This window comes from Phaseolus vulgaris, chromosome 6 (assembly GCF_000499845.2).
Source record: "Phaseolus vulgaris cultivar G19833 chromosome 6, P. vulgaris v2.0, whole genome shotgun sequence".
Taxonomy (NCBI): Eukaryota; Viridiplantae; Streptophyta; class Magnoliopsida; order Fabales; family Fabaceae; genus Phaseolus; species Phaseolus vulgaris.
Window position 1 is genome coordinate 2474186 of NC_023754.2, and position 18735 is coordinate 2492920.

The 18735-nt window shown below is 46.2% G+C and overlaps 3 protein-coding genes across 3 annotated transcripts; 2 read left to right on the forward strand and 1 right to left on the reverse strand.

The window, feature by feature from the left end:
• Window positions 1–3294: 3294 nt before the first annotated feature.
• Window positions 3295–5190, reverse strand: LOC137833210 (uncharacterized). The gene has a single exon (XM_068641570.1). The coding sequence runs from the start codon at window positions 5188–5190 to the stop codon at window positions 3295–3297; it is 1896 nt and encodes a 631-aa protein (XP_068497671.1).
• Window positions 5191–10206: 5016 nt separating this feature from the next.
• Window positions 10207–11082, forward strand: LOC137833211 (uncharacterized). Its single transcript, XM_068641572.1, has one exon. The coding sequence runs from the start codon at window positions 10207–10209 to the stop codon at window positions 11080–11082; it is 876 nt and encodes a 291-aa protein (XP_068497673.1).
• A 24-nt stretch (window positions 11083–11106) lies between these two features.
• LOC137833212 (uncharacterized) lies at window positions 11107–11769 on the forward strand. The gene has a single exon (XM_068641573.1). The coding sequence runs from the start codon at window positions 11107–11109 to the stop codon at window positions 11767–11769; it is 663 nt and encodes a 220-aa protein (XP_068497674.1).
• The last annotated feature ends 6966 nt before the right edge of the window (window positions 11770–18735 follow it).

Below are 18735 nucleotides of genomic sequence, written 5' to 3' on the forward strand. Positions count from 1 at the left end.
GTTGAATGTACAGAGGATGAGATAGATGAGTTCTTAGAATGCACTAACCCTTGTGATGCATGTCTTGATACAGAAGTTGTTGATGTTGTTATACTTGCTGAATCTACTGAAAAAGATAGCGCACTAGCAGATGGCTCTAACAGGGTTTTGGAGGAGGAAGAGCAGACATTACCCATCTTTCAAGTAAACACGGCTAGTGGAGAAGAAGATGACATTATTCTTCCATCCTTAAAGCTTCAAAGAGTACAACCTCCACTATTTAAGGTGAAGCCCATATCGCTCATTCCATCATCTCCACTGGCTACACCTTCTATCATAATTGGAACGTTTGAAAGCAGCCTTTACCAGCCACCATCACCTCCTAACTTACATTTCATTCCATCTCCCACCCCAACTAGACCGTCTACCCTAGCTAGACTGTCTAGCCTTAGACCACCACCCTTAGACGATCCCCAAACAGCTAACCATATCAAATCGTCTATGATGAATAAATTTTTGTCTTCCATCTATAATCTAGAAAGTACCATCATCCATTCATGGAAGAAACTGTACCATTTCACACACCCTCCAGACCTACCCCAGTTTCATCCACTATTTCAAGGCTTCTTCATCATAATATTTTTGTTACATAGTTTACCAAGGTACTGCATGCTTTGGTTAGACGATCCAGCTGATAGTGTTTCTACACCACTATGGATGAAAAGTCTTGGCTTATACTGTAGAGGGGATGGTTGAAACAGCTGCAACTGCCACTTCCCTCAAGCTGAATGAGGGAGTACTTCTTCTCTCGCTTTTATTATACACATTTATTTATTGATTTTACATTGAGGACAATATATGATTTAAGTGTGGGGGAGGAGAATGATAGTTTAGGATTTATCTTTTGTTGATTTGTTTTTGTGTTTTTTGTTTTTCTTTTATTTATTTAAATTTATTTTTGCTTCTGTTAAAATAAATAAGCTTTTTAGGATTGTCTAATGGCTGACATGTTTTATAATTCTTGAAAATCTTGGTTTCTTTATCTTTGTTGTTTGGATTTTCTTAAAAATTGATAAATAAGTTGGTTATGAGAAATTTTGGGTTGAATCTTTTGATAAACTGTCCCTAGTGAGTTTTAGAGCCTTAATTAATATATCATAATTTTTTTTAGTGTGTTTTCACTCATGTTTGCTTATACTCTAGAACTTAGCTTGACTCTTTGTTTTACAACTGTGATTTACGTGCATGAACTGATATGATAGAGGCATTCTTTGTTTAAATTAACCCACTAGCCATATTAGCCTACCTTTATGATAATCCATTTGTTGGCCCCTTGAGCCTATAGCCTTTTTCTTATTTTTAACCCTCATTACAAGCCTCAAAACAGAAAAACCATGTTTGTCCCTACCTTAGAAGATAAAGGAGCTTTGAAATTATTTGGGAATAGGTTTTTGAATAAGTGTGGGGGTGTATCTCATTTTCATAATTTACCTCTTCAGTTTTAAAGAAGAAAAAAAAGGGTAGAAAAAAAAAGGAATACAACAAGAAAAAGAAAAGCAAAGCAAAATAAAGAAAATAAGAGTGGATCCTCTAATACTTTGGATTGACTGTCTACTATATGAAAAAAATTATATCTTGAAATAAAAAGAGGAGTTGAATTGTCATAATACTTACACTTGTTTTTAGACCTATCGTCCATTGCTCCTTTGTTTTTCTATGGTTTTTAAGCCTCTTTTCCCCATTTTACCTGCCTTTACCTTAGCCTCATTACATCCCTTATGAAGTCCTTTTGATCTTTGATTGCATGTTTTTTCAATTGTTGTGAATATTATAGTCTTGCTAAGCATATGGTAGTGTTTGTCTGCATGGGTGCTGAGTGTAAATACAAACCCTAAACACTTGAGAGTTTGAGAGTGTCCAGTGAAGTTTTGTCAATTTTGATTCAACCTCCAATTTCAATTACCTGCTTGTATATTAAAATATATGAATTTCCATTCACATTTTTCTTGATTCCTTGATTTCTTCAAATTATATCATGTTTGTCATTATGCATTCTTAGAATTTGCTATTTGTTATTTGCACTACTTTTACTTTTTTTTTAAACCTTAGAATGTTTTGCTCGGGAGTGCAAAAGGATAAGTGTGGCGGTATTTGATGAGCATATATTTATTCACACACAATAGCCTTAATCATAGATTATTGGACTATAATAATAAATAAATCCATTGTTTTAATTAATATTCATATAATTGGGTTTATTTGGGCCTTAACTATTGTTATTGTTAATTTTGTGTTTTTAGAGTAAATTATCCGGAGGAAGCATCTACCTTTGTGAATGGGCCAAATATGCAAAAGTCCAAATTGCTTATTGAACTAAAACAGGAAACAAATTCTGAGGAGAAAAAAGAGAAAATAAAATCTACAATATCTCAAAAACAGATTTGGAAGCAAATCTTCTGCAAAATACAAGAATTATGGAAAGATGGAGACTTGGAAACTGTTTACAAAATCTAAACTGCAATATTTTCCCAAGATCCTTGGAGCAGAAAAGTCTATAAAAGGACACAAGCATCAAGGAGAGAAGAGAGAGCTTCATAGGGTTTTCTTAGTTTCTTTTCTTCTTTATAATTCTTTTGTTTTGCCTCCGCATGGAAGGCTAAACCTTTTTGGTTGATTCCTTTGTAATTTCCCATTGAGTTCTGAGGTTTTGTTCTATAAAAGTTTCGATTTTTAAGTCTCTATAGCAGTTGCTTTTATTGTCTAATCTCCTGGAAAACTAGTTTTTGTGAGAGGTTGTACTTGAACGCATGATTGAGAGTCTTCCTTGTCTTAAACTTTGGTTTCTTAGTTCGCATCGTTCTAATTAATTTCTTGGGCGCATGATTCAAGAGAGAGGAGGTAAGCATTCCCATGGAGTATACGCATGGAACAAAGTGGGTATTGATTAAACCAGTAGACGCATGTTTTACTGGTGAGTTTCAGTTGAATCAGATCGGCGCATGTTCAATCTGGTTTAGCTCTGTTGGAGGATTGAGAAAAGATTAATCTTTAGAGAACCTGTGAAGAATTCAATGGTGGAAGAACTTGGGGATCAACCACTTTTTATTTGTTATTTCAATCTCTTTTATATTTTCTGCACAACTATCTCAAACCCCCTTTTTATCTTTATTGTTATTGCTAACTTTTATTGCTTGCAGATAGATATTAAACCCTGATCAACTGATTTTACTATTGGATTCGTTGGGAGACGACTTGGGGTCATCTGGCCATAATTATACTATCATCTCTCTAGTGTTAGACAAGTCTACGCTAGAATCATATTAATTTGACAGCAAAACGACAACTATCAACGATGGCACAAGAAATCGGGGCAATTCCCGGAATGTCAGAAGCAGACCATGCAAACGCATCCAGATGTCTACTTATAACCCTGGCGATTTGGTCTTGTGTCTCGTTGTCTAAGGTTTTCCCCAGTTTAAACGTCTTGTCGTTGATCTTCTTCTCAAGCCATTCCTCCACCGGCTGAGGCCTTCTCTCGCTCGCGATCAGTGCCCTTGCGATACCTGACTCCCTGGCGGTCTCGGGGCAGCTTCTCTCTTCCTCCACCCGAGCGGCGCTCTCAGACCTCGTCTCAATATCTTCCATTGGCACATCGGGCACATCGCCCTCGACGGCCACCTCCAACGCCACATCCACAACTCGCCGGTTCTTCGGCTCAGGCTCCACGTTCGGGGGCGGCGTTGTGGTTACGTGGCATACAGATCTCTTGTTCTTGAGGCTGTTTTCGTAGCACTTCTTCGCCTCCTTTTGGTCAAAACAGATGGTGATGATCATCCCTTCCATTGATGGTAGCTTGACCTTCTTGTGCCTTGTTGAAGGCACAACTCCTGTCCTGTTGAGTGTTGGCCTCCCCAACAGGATGTTGTATGCCGACGGAGCATTCACAATGAGATACCTGATCTTCTCTGTGCGCGAGGCCAGGCCATCTGTGAACGTCGTCCTTAACTCAATATACCCCCTGACTTCCACCTGGTCGCCGGCGAAACCGTATAGGCAGCCCCCATAGGGCCTCAGCTGGTCAGGGGATAGTTGTAGCTTCTCAAAAGTCGACCAGAACATCACATCTGCCGAACTTCCTTGATCGACCAGCACTCGATGAACAGTCCTTCCTGCCGTGACGAGCGAGATCACGATAGGGTCATTGTCGTGAGGCACAACATCCCTAAGGTCGTCCCTCATGAACGTGATGTCCACGTCGGGCGAGTGGTCTTCAAAAACTTCCACTGACATCACAGACCTTGCGTACTTCTTTCGCTGTGACGCGGTGCACCCGCCACCCGAGAATCCACCAGCTATGGTGTGGATCTCGCCGTGAACGGGTACCTCGTGCTGATGTCCCTCGCCACCCGCCGTTTGGGAGCCTGATGATTGGCCCGCTTGCTTCTCCAACAAGTAATCCTTCAAGAACCCACATTTGACCAACTCGGCGAGCTGGTGCCCCAAAGCCAAACACGAGTTGAGAGAGTGGCCAAAGCTCTTGTGGAACTCACACCATGCGTCTGGTTTTGGTCCCAACACCTTGTCTATTGTTTTCTCAGGTACTTTGAGCCTGGCCGCGATATTTGGGATGGCGATCAGGTCCGCCAACCCCATCACGAATTCATACCTTGGCGGGCGATTAGCCTCTCTGGGCTTCCCTGGCCCCTTTCCCTTACCTTTCTTTGGGTCATAAGGATGGCGCGTCCTCTGATCCCTCTTTCCCGCCACCGCTTCCATGACCCTCTGTGGCTGGATCCTTGTCTGAGCGCGTGGCTTAGCTGGGGCCATATTTCCTCTTTTCTCTGAGACTTCGCTCTCAGCGGCGATGTGAGCCACAACACGTCGCCGAATTTCAGCGAACGTGGCTGGGTGAGACCTAATAAGCGACTCACTAAAGGGCCCAAGCAAATCGCCCTTTTTGAAGGCATGTACACACATCTCTTCATCTTTACCTGGCAAGCGGACTATTTGAGCTCTGAATTTGTTCAAGAAATCCTTCAGCGACTCCCCTTGGTACTGCCTTACGTCGAACAAATCATAAGACACCAACGGCGGTGCCTTATTCACTATGTACTGCTCAACGAACATCATGGAAAACTGCTGAAACGTGGTAATGTGGCCAGTAGGCAAACTGAAGAACCAGTCCAGCGCTGTTCCACTGAGTGTGCTCATGAACACCTTACAGTAGACTGCGTCCGACCCCCCCCCCCCCCCCGGAGAGCATCATCTGGGTGTGGAACGCCGTGAGATGAGCCTCAGGGTCCTCCACTCCGGTGAAAGACGCCTTCACCTTCACCGTATTTGCCGGGACCACCGAGTCCATGATCTCTTGAGAAAATGGCATGGGAAAGCTACGCGGTGGAGATGAGGGTGCAAATCTATCCCCAACCGCGCGCTCCTCCCGTTCTTGAAGAGCTTTACGCAGCTCTTCGTTGATCCTGTTGAGCTCCTCATTCCTAGCTTGCGAGGCCACCAGCGCCTCGTGCATTCTTTCTTGTTCAGAACGTGATGCAGCTACGTTCTCCTGTAGCGTCTTCATCATATCCATCACCTGCGTCATAGACACAGTATCCTCATCTGTTGACGGCGCGACTGAACTAGACCGCATTGTCCTCATCCTTTCCCAACAAGCTCAGCAACTCGAAGAAACTCCGAACGAACAGTAAAACTTCGAAAACCGACTGCGACAACAAGTAGTCGAACAGAAAACACCAACACTTCAACAAACTCGAACTGTGGTTGGGAATCACCTTTTATACGGCCCCACGGTGGGCGCCAGATGATCCTGCCGGTTGACCTAGCGCAAGAGCGTTGCCTCGTCACGATCTTCCTCACCAGCTTGACACCACGTGCCCTTCAAGTCCACACCACAGATAGTCTCTCTGAGAACCTGAAAACACAAGATGGCGCCTCTGCGGCCGATGGCGCTCCGACGCTCAAGTCAGTAACAAGAACACCCAAAAACTGAGAGAAAACTATACTCTGTAGAACCGTACTAAAGTGCACACAACCCTAGCAATGAGCCGTAATGAAAAACATACCTCTGCAAATTCTGTTAAGTTTACCTTTATAGCTAGGTTTTTTCTCTCTCCAGGCAGTTACGCTTTGGACGCGTGGCTCGCATCCAACCCTGCACGTGTCGCCATCTGGGCCGGGGTAGCAGGTAGCACCCAACCCTACACGTGTCATCATCTGGGCTAAGGTAACTCGAGCGTCGTTTCTATACTGTATCCAACCCTACACGTGTCGTCATCTGGGTTGAGGGTAACTTGAATATTATCTGTGCGTAGTGGCCAGCCGTGCGACCAAGTCCCCTATTTGAGGAGTAATCTAGCACGTACTACGCTGTGAAACACCACTTGACAAGGCGAGTATCAGATGCAACAAAGTGCATCATCTTTGTGATATCGCTTGTCGTGAGTGCCACCCTCCTTATTGCTACGCCGTACACGTTCTAGCTGGGGAAGCCTTGCCACCAACGAATGTCCACTCTGGGAGACCCGTCGCCGATGAGCAAGGTGTTCCCCCCAGCTTACTCGACCTTTGTTCCCCATGCTGGTGCAACAACCATCTTACTGGACTTACTCGCTGGAAACTACTCTTCTAAGCCTCCAACAGTTTTAACTAGGTTTCCTGGAAGATCCGACGATGTGCCCTCATTGGCGATGTCTGACCACTCGATCTTCCATTGTCTAACACGTCGATGTCATACAAACCCGGCGACAACCGGCTATGTTCATTGCAACACGCCACTTCCATGAGTTGGCGATTATGCTCACTCCCGAACCATTCATCTCTCTCTTGTCCACGTGTTCTGCTGAGCACGCCCCACACGGTCACGTGCCAGACACGTCATCACAGCCGATGACCTGGTCGGTACAATAACCTTGCATAGAGAGAAGATAAAAAGGTCCCCGAATATCCATATGTAACAATTCAAAAGCTTTTACAACACAAGAATTACTTAATGCAAAAGGAAGTTTCCTTTGTTTTGCACGACAACAAGTATCACAAACTTGAGGTTTTTCAACATAAAATAAGGATATTGAGATCTCAAAACCCTTAATATTTCATAAGAAAGATGTCCCATTCTATGATGTCACAAATTTATGTTATCAATACAATTGAAAGAAGAAACAATAGTTTGTGCAACACTATTATGAAAAACAAAAAAAAAACATACAAGCCAACATTGGTATTAACTATACCATTCTTCTTGTTGGTTTTGGTGTTCTGTACGACACAGTTAGTGGAAGAAAATATCAATTTGCAACCAAGATTGAAGGCAAGTTTTGAAATGGAAATAAAATTTTAAAAAAAAATGTGAAACATACAATACATCAATGAGATATAATTTATGATTAAAAAACAACAGTTCTGGAAAAATTGACATACACATGTTGTCCATTGGGTAGGTTTATGAGAATAGGTTTAATGAGATTATAATATATAAATTCAAATAAGGAAATGCAAACATGTTCAATTGCTTATGAATCTAATATCCAACAATCTTCATCATGTTTTAAATTATTCAAAGTAGATTGATCTGTCACCTTGTGATAAGAATTATCAGAGAATAATTCTACCTGATTCACTTGTGGTTGACCCATGTCATTACTATTCACATTCTATTTTAAGAGATCCGAAATAATTTGATATTTTAATCGTGTGAGACAAATATCTCCATCTTCGTGCCCCTTTTGACATTTTTCAGAAAATATTTAATCAGAAGTAACAACATTATTTACTTGAGAGGGTTTACCAATATAGAATTTATGACCCGAGGGAAATCCATGCTTTTTGTAACAATAATCTATGGTATGGCAACTCAACTAATAGTGAGTGCAGATTTTTATATTATTGTTAGACTTTGTACCGACCAGTCCTCGAACGTTGTTGACTACTAGTAATGGTGGGCCACGTAAGTTGGGTCCAACAAGCGGCATGGGTCAGTGCCTCCCAAACGGCACGCCCAGGGTGCCGATGAATGGTCAGACGATGATCACAAGGATGTGCTGATGTGTCCTCGGCAACAGAGTGAGGGTGATGTGACATCGGACATCGGTGAGTCAAACAGCAGAGCTGGGACACGAGAAGTGGATCCCAGACAACAGACCAGTTATCAATAGGGGGAAGCCTAGATCACGAGGGGTCCATGCGTGTGGTGTGAATAGCGCATTCAGGCATAGCACAAGTAAAGAACCACTGGAAGCGTTAAGGCCCATGAGGGTTACGTTCCAGGGGTAGGCTGCATGCATGGCACGTGAACAGCTAGGGCACTCCCAGGACGGATGGCCCCAAAGATTAGGTGTACAAGTTGGTACCCATGTGGTCATCCCGTCAGAGGTTGCACTCCAGTAAGGGAGTCTTACGCGCTAGATTGCTCTAAGATTGGGTGATAGCGGCACTAAGGCTGATGTGAATGCAATAACAAGAATACATGATTCTTTGACATTCTTAGGAGCAACTTGAGTTGGTCATGAAATGGCACTTTACTTAGAATTGGATCAATGTTCTAATTCAAGAACTCACCAAGACTTTGCACCAAACCCAAGCTCATATGGAAGTCCATATATTGTCAAATGGAATCAAACAACAAGGAATGAAGAACAAGAATTGAAAGCTGGACAGAATTGAAATATTAAGCTACTGTACCGAACAGAAACTGAAAACAAAGCTGGAAAACACAATTTTAAACAGTGAAAACGATGAAGAACCTAAAACAAACAAAATTACCGATTGAAATTGAAGAACAAGATGAAGGAAGATGACTTATGTGATTGAAGCAAGGATTGGGAATGGACACGCCACTTGGATGATGAATGTTCCAAGATAAGTGCAGATTTGCCGCCACTTGAATGCTCCCAATGCATCACAAGATAAGACAAGGAAAAGGAGAACTAGTCTCACAATCACTCACAAATGGAGCATAGTAACTTTACTCTATTTTTCCAATCTGAATTGTGAAGGACCTAAGCCCTCCTTTTATAGGAGCAAGGGCTGGTCATTTACATAGCTTATTCCCTAAGCTACCTAAAAAGCTCCTAAGATCACACCCCCCTTACTAAGCTCACTCCCCAAGCTTCTAGAATTTTCTAAACTAAAGCCTAAAGATGCTTTTACAAAAAAGGTGTCTAATGTTTCCCTCTAAGCACCTTTCTAAACACTATTCTATATTATTTACAATTTAAGAGAAACTATAAAGAGAGATATTTAATTGAAGCCCATTCTTGAAAGCTTGTAGACTTCTTTGGCGTTAAGCTTGATCCTCTCTTTATTTTATGTCTTCTTTTAATTTTGAGAAGACTAGAAGGAAGAACTTCAAATGTGAAGGTGAATGACCTCTTCCTTCATTAATAAAAGCCTCCTTTATTTGATTCTCATCAAAGGCATACCCTCAGAAACCCTAAATGCGGGTAGCGGAAACAGCGGAAACCCTAGACTATATAAAGGGTAGTAAGAAACCTAACAAGGTAAGCAACATTTTACGCGAAACACAATTTTACACAGAGCTTTACGGCTAAGAGTTTTGGTGTTTCCTAGCCCCAATATTGACTTGAGCGTCGGAGTGCAAACGACCTCTAGGGCACTCTTTTGTCTTTGCAGGTTCAGGTGTTTGATTGAAGGAAATCACGAACGAAGGTAGAGAAAATTGGGCGTGTGATCGTCGTTAGAAGTATGAAGGCAATCGAGTCAATTGGTAGCAACATTTGGCGCCCACCATGGGGCACGATTAAAAACTTTGTCCCATTCACAAGCATAGAGCGAAGATCCATCAAGATGAGAAAACACGAGGCAAGGATTTGTTGCACCAAATGGAGGCGAGAGCATCACCATGCAACAGATCATGGAAACGATGCGTGCCCTTCGGGAAACGGTGGCAGCATCAAGACAGGATCAAGAATGCATCCAGGTTGATCTAGTTGCGTCGCAAGCGAGTAACGAAGAACTATGCAAGACCAATGAGAAATTGCACAGGAATTTGCAGACCCAGGCAAGGGAACATGAGGTGGAAGAGCAAGAACCGGCTAGACCACCTAGGGCTTTCCCAATTCCGTGATACCAGCCACGTTCGTGGGTCCTAAAGCCACCTTCACAGGTGCGGAGGACCCAAAGGCTCATCTCACGGCCTTCCACACACATATGATGCTAGTTGGGAGCTCTGGCGCGGTGCATTGTAAGTTGTTCATGAGCACGCTGGTGGGAACAACGTTCAATTGGTTCATCAACCTCCCTGATGGGCACATGACATCGTTCGCACAGTTTTCTACGTTGTTCAGGGAGCAGAACATCGCCAATCGGGCTCCCCCAACGGTCTCTTACGATCTTTTCGACGTAAGACAATATCAGGGAGAGTTCCTGAAGGATTTCCTCAACTGTTTTGGGGCACAAGTGGTGAGACTGAACACAAGGGATGAGAACATAATGGTGCACGCTTTCAGGAAGGAGATCGTGCCGGGACCCTTCAGTGAGTCGCTCATCAAGAGTCGCCCTAAGACTTTCGGCGAGATCAAGTGTCGAGCGGTGGCTTATATTGTCGCGGAAGGAGAAGTCAACGAGAAGCGCACATGCGTTGTCTCTACACGCCTGCGAGAGCCAAGTCGACCTCAGCCCATGAGGGTACATGAGGCAACGACAAAGAAAAGGGCCCCAGTGAAGCAGCAGCCCTACGAGCCCAGGAAGCCCCAAACTAGTGGGTGCACGAGGGAGAATGTGCCACCAAGGCACAACTTCCTAGTGGAATTCAAGGAGCTGATCTTTGTCCCCAACATAGCGGAGAGATTGAAGATGCTCGCAAAGACTGACAAGAGGTTGGGGCCTAACAAGAACGCCTGGTGCGAGTTCCACCAAGCGTTTAGCCACCCCATACGCAACTGTTTAGCGCTTGGACACCAGTTAGACGAGCTAGTGAAGAATGGTTTCTTGAAGGACTACTTGATGGAGTCACAGGGAGCCCAGACCTTGACAGCACCAGGAGGAGATCAGGGCCACGAGACGCCCGTTCTTTGCGAGATCAACACCCTTTCGAGGGGTTTCTCAGGTGGAGGATGCACCGCTTATTAGCGAAAGAAGTACGCACGAGCGGTGATGATGATAGAGGCGCAAGAGGAAGATCAGGCCCTTGACGTCGACCTTGTCTTTACCAAGGCCGACCTCCGAGATGTCGTCCCCCACGACAATGACCCAGTGGTGATCTCAGTAGTGACCGCGGGGAGAAATGTACACCGTGTCCTGGTGGACCAGGGAAGCTCAGCCGACGTGATGTTCTGGCAAACTTTCAACAAGCTGCAGTTGTCTCCTGATCAACTAAGGCCTTACACTGGCTGTTTGTATGGTTTTGCGGGAGACCAGGTGGAGGTGCGTAGGCACCTAGAGCTGAGAACCACCTTCACATATGGTATTGCCTCCCGCACAGAGAACATCAGGTACCTTGTCATGAACGCCCCCTCAGCTTACAAAATATTGTTGGGTAGACCTGCACTGAACAGGCTGAGGGCGGTAGCATCGACAAGGCACGTGAAGATGAAGCTGCTTGACTTGGGGGGAACGATGATCACCATCAAGTCAGACCAGAAGGAGGCTAAAAGATGCTACGAGAATAGCCTCAAAACGAAGAGAGGAATGTTCACAGTCACCACCCGGGCACCAAGTGAAGAAGAGGTCGCCCGTGCAGAGATCGCCCTGGAGTGGGAGATCGGAGGCAAGATGTTCAAACTTGGCAAATCACTAGGCCAAGGGACGCAGGACTAGATTGCCAAGGTCATAGCACGGCACCTGGATGCCTTCGCGTGGTTCGCTTCGCACATGCCTGGCATAGACCCCGACTTCCTGCCATCGCCTTACAATTGACCCCTAGGTCAGGCCTGCCCGCCAGAGAAGGAGAAAGTTTAACGAAGAGAGGCGGCAAGTCATCAAGGAAGAGACACAGAAGTTGCTAAACGCCGACCACATTAGGGAAATTCAGTACCCCAAGTGGCTGGCAAACGTGGTCCTGGTGAAGAAGGCCAACGGGAAGTGGAGGATGTGTGTGCACTTCACGGACCTCAATAAGGCCTGCCCAACGGACTCCTATCCCCTACCAAGCATAGACGATTTGGTGGATAACGCCTCGAGTTGCAGATTGCTCAACTTCCTGGATGCTTTTTCTGGGTATAACCAGATTAAGATGCATCCCAGGGACGAATGCAAGACAGCGTTCATGACAGAGCTGTCTTACTATTGTTACACAGTGATGCCCTTTGGGCTAAAGAATGCAGGTGCCACCTACCAGAGGCTAATGGACAGAGTGCTCGCGCCCATGATAAGGCGAAATGTGCAGGCCTATGTGGATGACATGGTGGTGACCTCACAGGTGAAGGATCAGCATGTCGCTGATTTAGAAGAGCTATTTACAACAATCGCTAAGTATAGATTGAAGCTGAACCCAGATAAGTGTGTGTTCGGGGTGGAAGCGGGTAATTTCTTGAGTTTCCTACTCACGGAGCGTGGGATAGAGGTGACCCCCGAGAAGTGCGCTGCCATCCTCGCGATGAGGAGCACGATCTCAGTGAAGGAGGTACAGCAGTTGACAGGGCAGGTGACCGCTCTGTCTAGATTTGTATCGGCTAGAGGAGACAAAGGTCACCCTTACTTCCAGTGTCTAAGGAGGATCAACAGGTTCATCTGGACCAGGGAGTGTGAGGAGGCGTTCCTCAAGTTGAAGGAGTACCTGGCCAGTCCCCCAGTGTTGTGCAAGCCACAGCTGGGTGCTTCGCTTCGTTTGTATTTCATAGTAACAGAACGGGCGATCAGTTCGGTCCTTGTGCAGGAACAGGACTAAGTGCAGAAGTCAATATACTTTGTGAGCAAAGTATTGCAGGGGCTTGAGGTAAGGTACCAGGCCCTAGAGAATGCAGCCCTAGCAGTGGTGTTCTCAGCAAGGAGACTTCGCCACTACTTCCAGAGCTTTACTGTAGTGGTGATGACAGATATGCCTATTCGCAAAGTCTTGCAGAAGCCGGACGTCGCAGAAAGAATGGTACGTTGGGCAGTAGAACTATCAGAGTTCGATATCCAGTACGAGCCCGGAGGCCCTATCAAAGGCCAAGTCTATGCAGATTTCATGGTAGAGCTCTCCTCAGGAGATGCACACCAAGAGGAAGCCAACTTCCGATGGGTGCTCTCTGTAGATGGGTCCTCTAACCAGCAAGGCAACGGAGCTGGCGTCATCTTAGAGGAACCGAATGGGCTATTGATCGAGCAGGCCTACGATTCGCATTCAATGCCAACAACAATCAAGCGAAGTATGAAGCCCTGATCGCTGACATGCTACTAGCCAATGAGATGGGTGCGCAGAGTTTGTTGGCGAAGAGTGACTCCCTACTGGTCACGGGTCAGGTAACAGGAGAATACCAGGCCAAAGATCCTCAGATGGACGCATACCTAGGGTACGTCCAAGTTCTGAAGGGGTCGTTCGCGGTGTTTGAGCTTGTACATGTCCCTAGAGAGTAGAATGCCCGAGTTGACTTGCTAGCTAAGCTCGCCAGTTCAGGCAAGGGGGGCAGACAAAGGACCTTCATACAGGAAACCTTGAAGACAGCTCGAACCTTCACCGTAGATAATCTGGTGGGGGTCCATCAGTTTAGCACGTCGAGAGGAGGGAAGAGGAGTCATCGATCACTATCCCAGAAGAAATTGAGAATGCCTAGGATAAGAACATATCCAGTTCTTGGGGAGGAATCATTGCAGGTCTGCCTGGTCAAAGGAGGAGAAACCTGGATGACACCCTACAAGTGTTACCTGGCTGATGGGATACTCCCATTGGAACCCACAGAGGCCAGAAAAATAAAGAAAAATTTGGCCAAGTACACTCTCATCGGCGGAGAGTTATTCAGACACGGTTTCACCCACCCAATGCGCATGAATAATGGCAGAGCTCCACGAAGGGATATGCGGAAGTCATATCGGTGGTCGATCTCTAACATTGAAGGCCATTCGTGTAGCAAACTATTGGCCAACCATAAAGGAAGACTGCATGAGGTATGCACAACAGTGCAAGCAATGTCAGCAACACGTTGACTGGCACAAGGCGCCACCAGAAGAGCTTAGGTCGAATTACAGCCCCTGGTCGTTTCATACCTGGGGAATCGATATATTGGGACCTTTCCCTTTGGTGATATGACATATGAAGTACCTCGTGGTCGCCATAGAGTACTTCACGAAGTGGATAGAGGCTGAGCCAATGGCGCAGATCACGGCCCACAAGATCTAGCACTTTGTGTGGAAGAACATAGTTTGTCGCTTCGGGGTAATCGAAACGGTTGGTGTCCGACAATGGCACCCAATTCGCAAGCCAACAGTTGGGCAAGTTCTGCACAGAAGTTGGAATAAAGCAGGTGTTCGCATCAGTCGAGCACCCCCCGACGAATTGGCAGTTCGAGTCTGCCAATCGAGTCCTGCTCAGAGGTCTGAAGAGAAGGCTCGAGAAGGTCCCTAGAATCGTGTGGGCTTACCACACCACTCCCTAGTCCACCACCAGAGAAACACCTTTCAACTTGGTGTAAGGGTCGGACGCGATGATTCCCGTAGAGATCCAGGAGAGCTCGCCACGCTTCCAGAACTTCGTGGCTGAAGAGTCCAACAAAGAGAGAAAGGTGAACCTGGATCTACTAGATGAAGTGAGGGATGAAGCAAGAATTAAAGCTGAAGCCTTGAAGAGAAGGGTGGAGTACAAGTACAGCTCCAAGCTGAGACCTCGCTAGTTCCAGGTCGCCGACCTGGTGATGCGAAAGGCCCACCCGTATCAGCTAGAGGACAAGTTGTCCCCCAAGTGGACTGGTCCTTTCAGAGTGACAGATGCCCTTGGGAATGGAGCATACAGGCTTGAGACGTTAGAGGGACGCACGATTCCTCGTACATGGAATGCGACCAACCTCAGGTTTTACTTTAGTTAAACTTTAGCGTTGTACATAGTTTTTAGGGGACACTCTTTTTCCCTTCCAAGGGTTTTTCAACGAGGTCACCCAATAAATTTCGATTGAAGTATATATTCGAATATTTTGTACAATGCAGTTACGAACCGTTCACTTGGGTTAGAAGTCTCAAGAGCGGGAAAGGTAGGTTCGCAGAGAACACCTCCCCCTCGAGTGAGAACTCCAAGGCTGAACGATATGGTTCGCCAGTAAAATCCTCTTTCGCCTTTGAGCGAAGATGAGGTCAGATACGAACCGTTCACTTGGGTTAGAAGTCTCAAGAGCGGGAAAGGTAAGTTCACAGAGAACACCCCCCCTCGAGTGAGAACGCCAAGGATGAACAAGTATGGTTCACCAGTGAAATCCTCCTTCGCCTTTGAGCGAAGACGAGGTCAGTTACGAGTTGTTTGCTTGAGTTAGAGGTCTTGAGAGCGGGAAAGGAAGGTTCGCAGAGAACACCTCCCTTCGAGTGAAAACGCTAAGGCTGAACAGTGCAATTTCCAAGTAAAACCTCCCTTGGACTTTATACAGCAAGGACGAGGTCAATCCAAAACCTTCCCCATGGGTTAGAAGCCTCAAGGGAAGGAAGAACGGTTTGCAGAGAACACCTCCACCTTTGAGTGAGAATGCCAGGGCGGGGAAACACGGTTCACCAGTTAAACCCTCCTTTGAATTCATACAGCAAGGACGAGGTCAGTCATGAGTTTCTCCTTGGGCTAGAAGTCTTAAGACTGGGCAGAACGATTCGCATAGAACACCTCCCTCTCTTGAGTGAGAGCGTCGTAATGGAGACAGTGTGGTCCGGCAGGTGAACTCTCCCAAACCCATTGTGGTCAGACTGTGGACAGATACAAATTTCTCCTTAGGTTAGAAGACTCGAAGCGGGATAGCGCGGAGTGCACCTCCCTCTTGAGTGAGAACGCCAAGGCGAGGACAACATGGTTCACCAGCGGCATTAGCAAAGCATCATCTTATTCAGTGAAGTAGGAGCAAAGTCGGCTAGTGGGTCTCTCTCTTCCTTGTCTTATGAAGCAAGTTCAAAGAGTGACTGTAAAGATTTCTCTCTCCTTTGTGTTACGGAGGTGAGGTCAGTTAAAGGTTCATGTGCACCACATTGCTCCCTTAAGAAAAGGTGAGGTAGAGCGGGTGGTGGACAAGCACGCTACCTAGAGTATGGGTGATCGTTAGAAGCGTTGTTAGCAGAGGTTAGTGCGAGGCACAACAGTTAACGATTAAGACGAAGAAAGAAAACTAAAGCAAGATACAAGCATGGCAGTTAAGAAACCAAGACTAGGAAGGAATTAAGAGCAAAGAAGTTAAGATATGAATACATATTGTTCATCAACAGGCCAAAGTTTACGCAAGTTAAATCCTAGGCGCGAGCTGCCCATCTACAACACATTTTGATGTCGAGAAGGGTGAGGTGTCCATCTCAGGGTGCACACAGGCAACCTGAGCAAGGGCATCCTCGAACCCTGCTCCATAGGCGTCAGCGGCGTCTTCGATGAGCTCCGCTTCGATTTTCTTGAAGGTTTCGGCTTGTTGGGCAAGTTCACCCTCCACTCAGCCAAGTTGTACTTCCTGGTTGGTGGCCCTCTCCTCCAGTTTGGCCATCTTGGCCTTAGCATCTTCCGCCTGCACCTCCAGCTCGATCACCCTGGTGCACAGAGGCAGGATCTTTGCCTCCAGTTGGACAACCTCCTGACCCTTGTCGAAGAGCTTCTTTTTGGTGTCTTTGTCCAACTGGCAGAGGTTGCTCAGTTCTTGGGTCAGGGCAGTTTCACGAATGGCAAAGACCCGAGCCTGTTGGGCAAGCTCCTCTTTCATCCTTGCCTCCACCAGGGCAACCTCCTCCCTCATCCTCGCCTTTGCTTGGCTCACAAGGGCATTGGAGTGGATAAGAAACTCCCCGAGTCCATGGCCCGTGCGTTCCCTTATCATATCTTCATCCAAAGCCTCCGTTGCTCCTTTCGCTTGGAAACTCTTGAGGGCATGCTGGAAAGCAGTGGGTAACTTAGGAGTGGGCGACACTTGGTCATTTCCGGGGGCGCTCTCCCCACCACCTTCGAGCGCGAGGAGCACGCGGGGGAGGAGGCGCTGGGGGAATGATCCCTGATTGATGCAGGGCGGTTATCAGTGGCAGAATGTGAGGTCGCCACCACGACCACCCTTTGCCTTTTAAAAACAAGGCCCTCCCCGGTGTCCTCGTCATCAGATTCAATAGCCACCACCTCCTTGTCCTTTTTAGCGGGGGCTGGAATGGGCGAGGCTGGGGTAGTGGCAAGAGGGACCGTAGCAAGAAGAGCAGAGGGGGCTGAGCCACCCGCATCATCAAGTGCCCCTGCACGGCGGGCAATCACCTCAGCCAATCTTTTACTCTTCTCCTCATTGAGCACCATACCTGCACCAAGACAAACATGAGAAATGATCCTACAAGAGTCATAGTATGCAAGGAGAAGGCACAAGCATAAAAAACTAATAACACTTATTCCTAGTAAGGAGAAAGAAGGGAAACAGGTACCAATGTAGCCCTTGAGGTCGGAGGAGTTGATCTCGTGCTTAATCAGTTGGGCAGTGTTTAACACCGCTCCTAGGCTTGCAAAGACCTGACATAGTTCATGATCAAGAGGAGTCAGTTCCTCGAGGGTCTTGGGCTTCTTGAGCTTCAGCTGCCCCACCTAGTAAAGGGGAAACCCATCCAGTAGGGTGGGGTCGTGGTCGGTTCAGCACACCCTAAAGAACTTCCCTTTGAAGCCCTTATAGGATTACTGGAAGAGTGTGAGGAGGACTCTCCCCGCCACTCCACTGAAACTCACCCAGAGGTTCTTCCCGGGACTCATAGCCTCAAAGAAGTGGAGGAAGACATCGACGGAAGGAGGGTACCCAAAGTGATTACAGAAGATGGTGAATGCCCTCATGAAGGGCCAGCTGTTGGGATGCAATTGGGCAGGGGCCACGTCAACCTCTGTCAAGAGGGCCCTCTCGAAGCCTGTGAGTGGCAGGTGGAGCTTAATCCGTTTGAAAACGGTGGAGTAGAGGAAGAAGAAGGGCTCTCCGTCGTTGACACGATCGTCAGCACATACGAGTTTGCCCTTTGCACAGGGACGAACCGAGACAAACGCGTCACTCTCTCTTCCAAAGACACGCCCTACGCAGTCAGGCTCTTCGTCCTAATGCTTCCTTACATCCTCGTTGGAGGTCTCGGCGAGGAGTTCAACGGAGGCTTTGTAATCTACGTTGGGAGGAGGGTTGGAAGTGTTTTTTGTTAAAGCCATTTCAAGGAGAAAGCTAAAAAAGAGAAAAAAAAAGGAAGAAACGAGGATTTAGTGGAAGACGATGGCGGGACTCGAGAAACCCAGTAAAAAAAGAGACTCGGAAGAAAAATAGAGAAAACCTAAAATGCAGAAATTTATACAGTCCCAGAGCAGTTTATCACATGTATGAGCAGCGAAATCGTAAGAGAAGGGCAATCAATGCATAAAGATCATACCTTTTGATCGAAGTGGGTTGGAAGTTATGAGCTTTGAAAAAGGAAAGGTGAGAGCTTTCAAAGAGAAGATGAAATGATCAAAATAAGTTTCAGAGAAGTGATGGAACAGTGACGAAGCGCACGTTTTTGAAAACTTAACGTAAACGAGGGAGCGCAAGTAACAAGGGCATAATTACGATTTAAACTAACAATGTTGACATTAGTGAACAACACATTACTATTCAATTGACGTTCTTGTTAAGTCACAAGGGAAAAATTCTTTGTTATAAGCGGTAT

Bases quoted from the DNA above. Each gene is read 5' to 3' on its own strand.
- LOC137833210 (XM_068641570.1), bottom strand. From the start codon at position 5,190: ATGAGCACACTCAGTGGAACAGCGCTGGACTGGTTCTTCAGTTTGCCT.
- LOC137833211 (XM_068641572.1), top strand. From the start codon at position 10,207: ATGAGCACGCTGGTGGGAACAACGTTCAATTGGTTCATCAACCTCCCT.
- LOC137833212 (XM_068641573.1), top strand. From the start codon at position 11,107: ATGATGATAGAGGCGCAAGAGGAAGATCAGGCCCTTGACGTCGACCTT.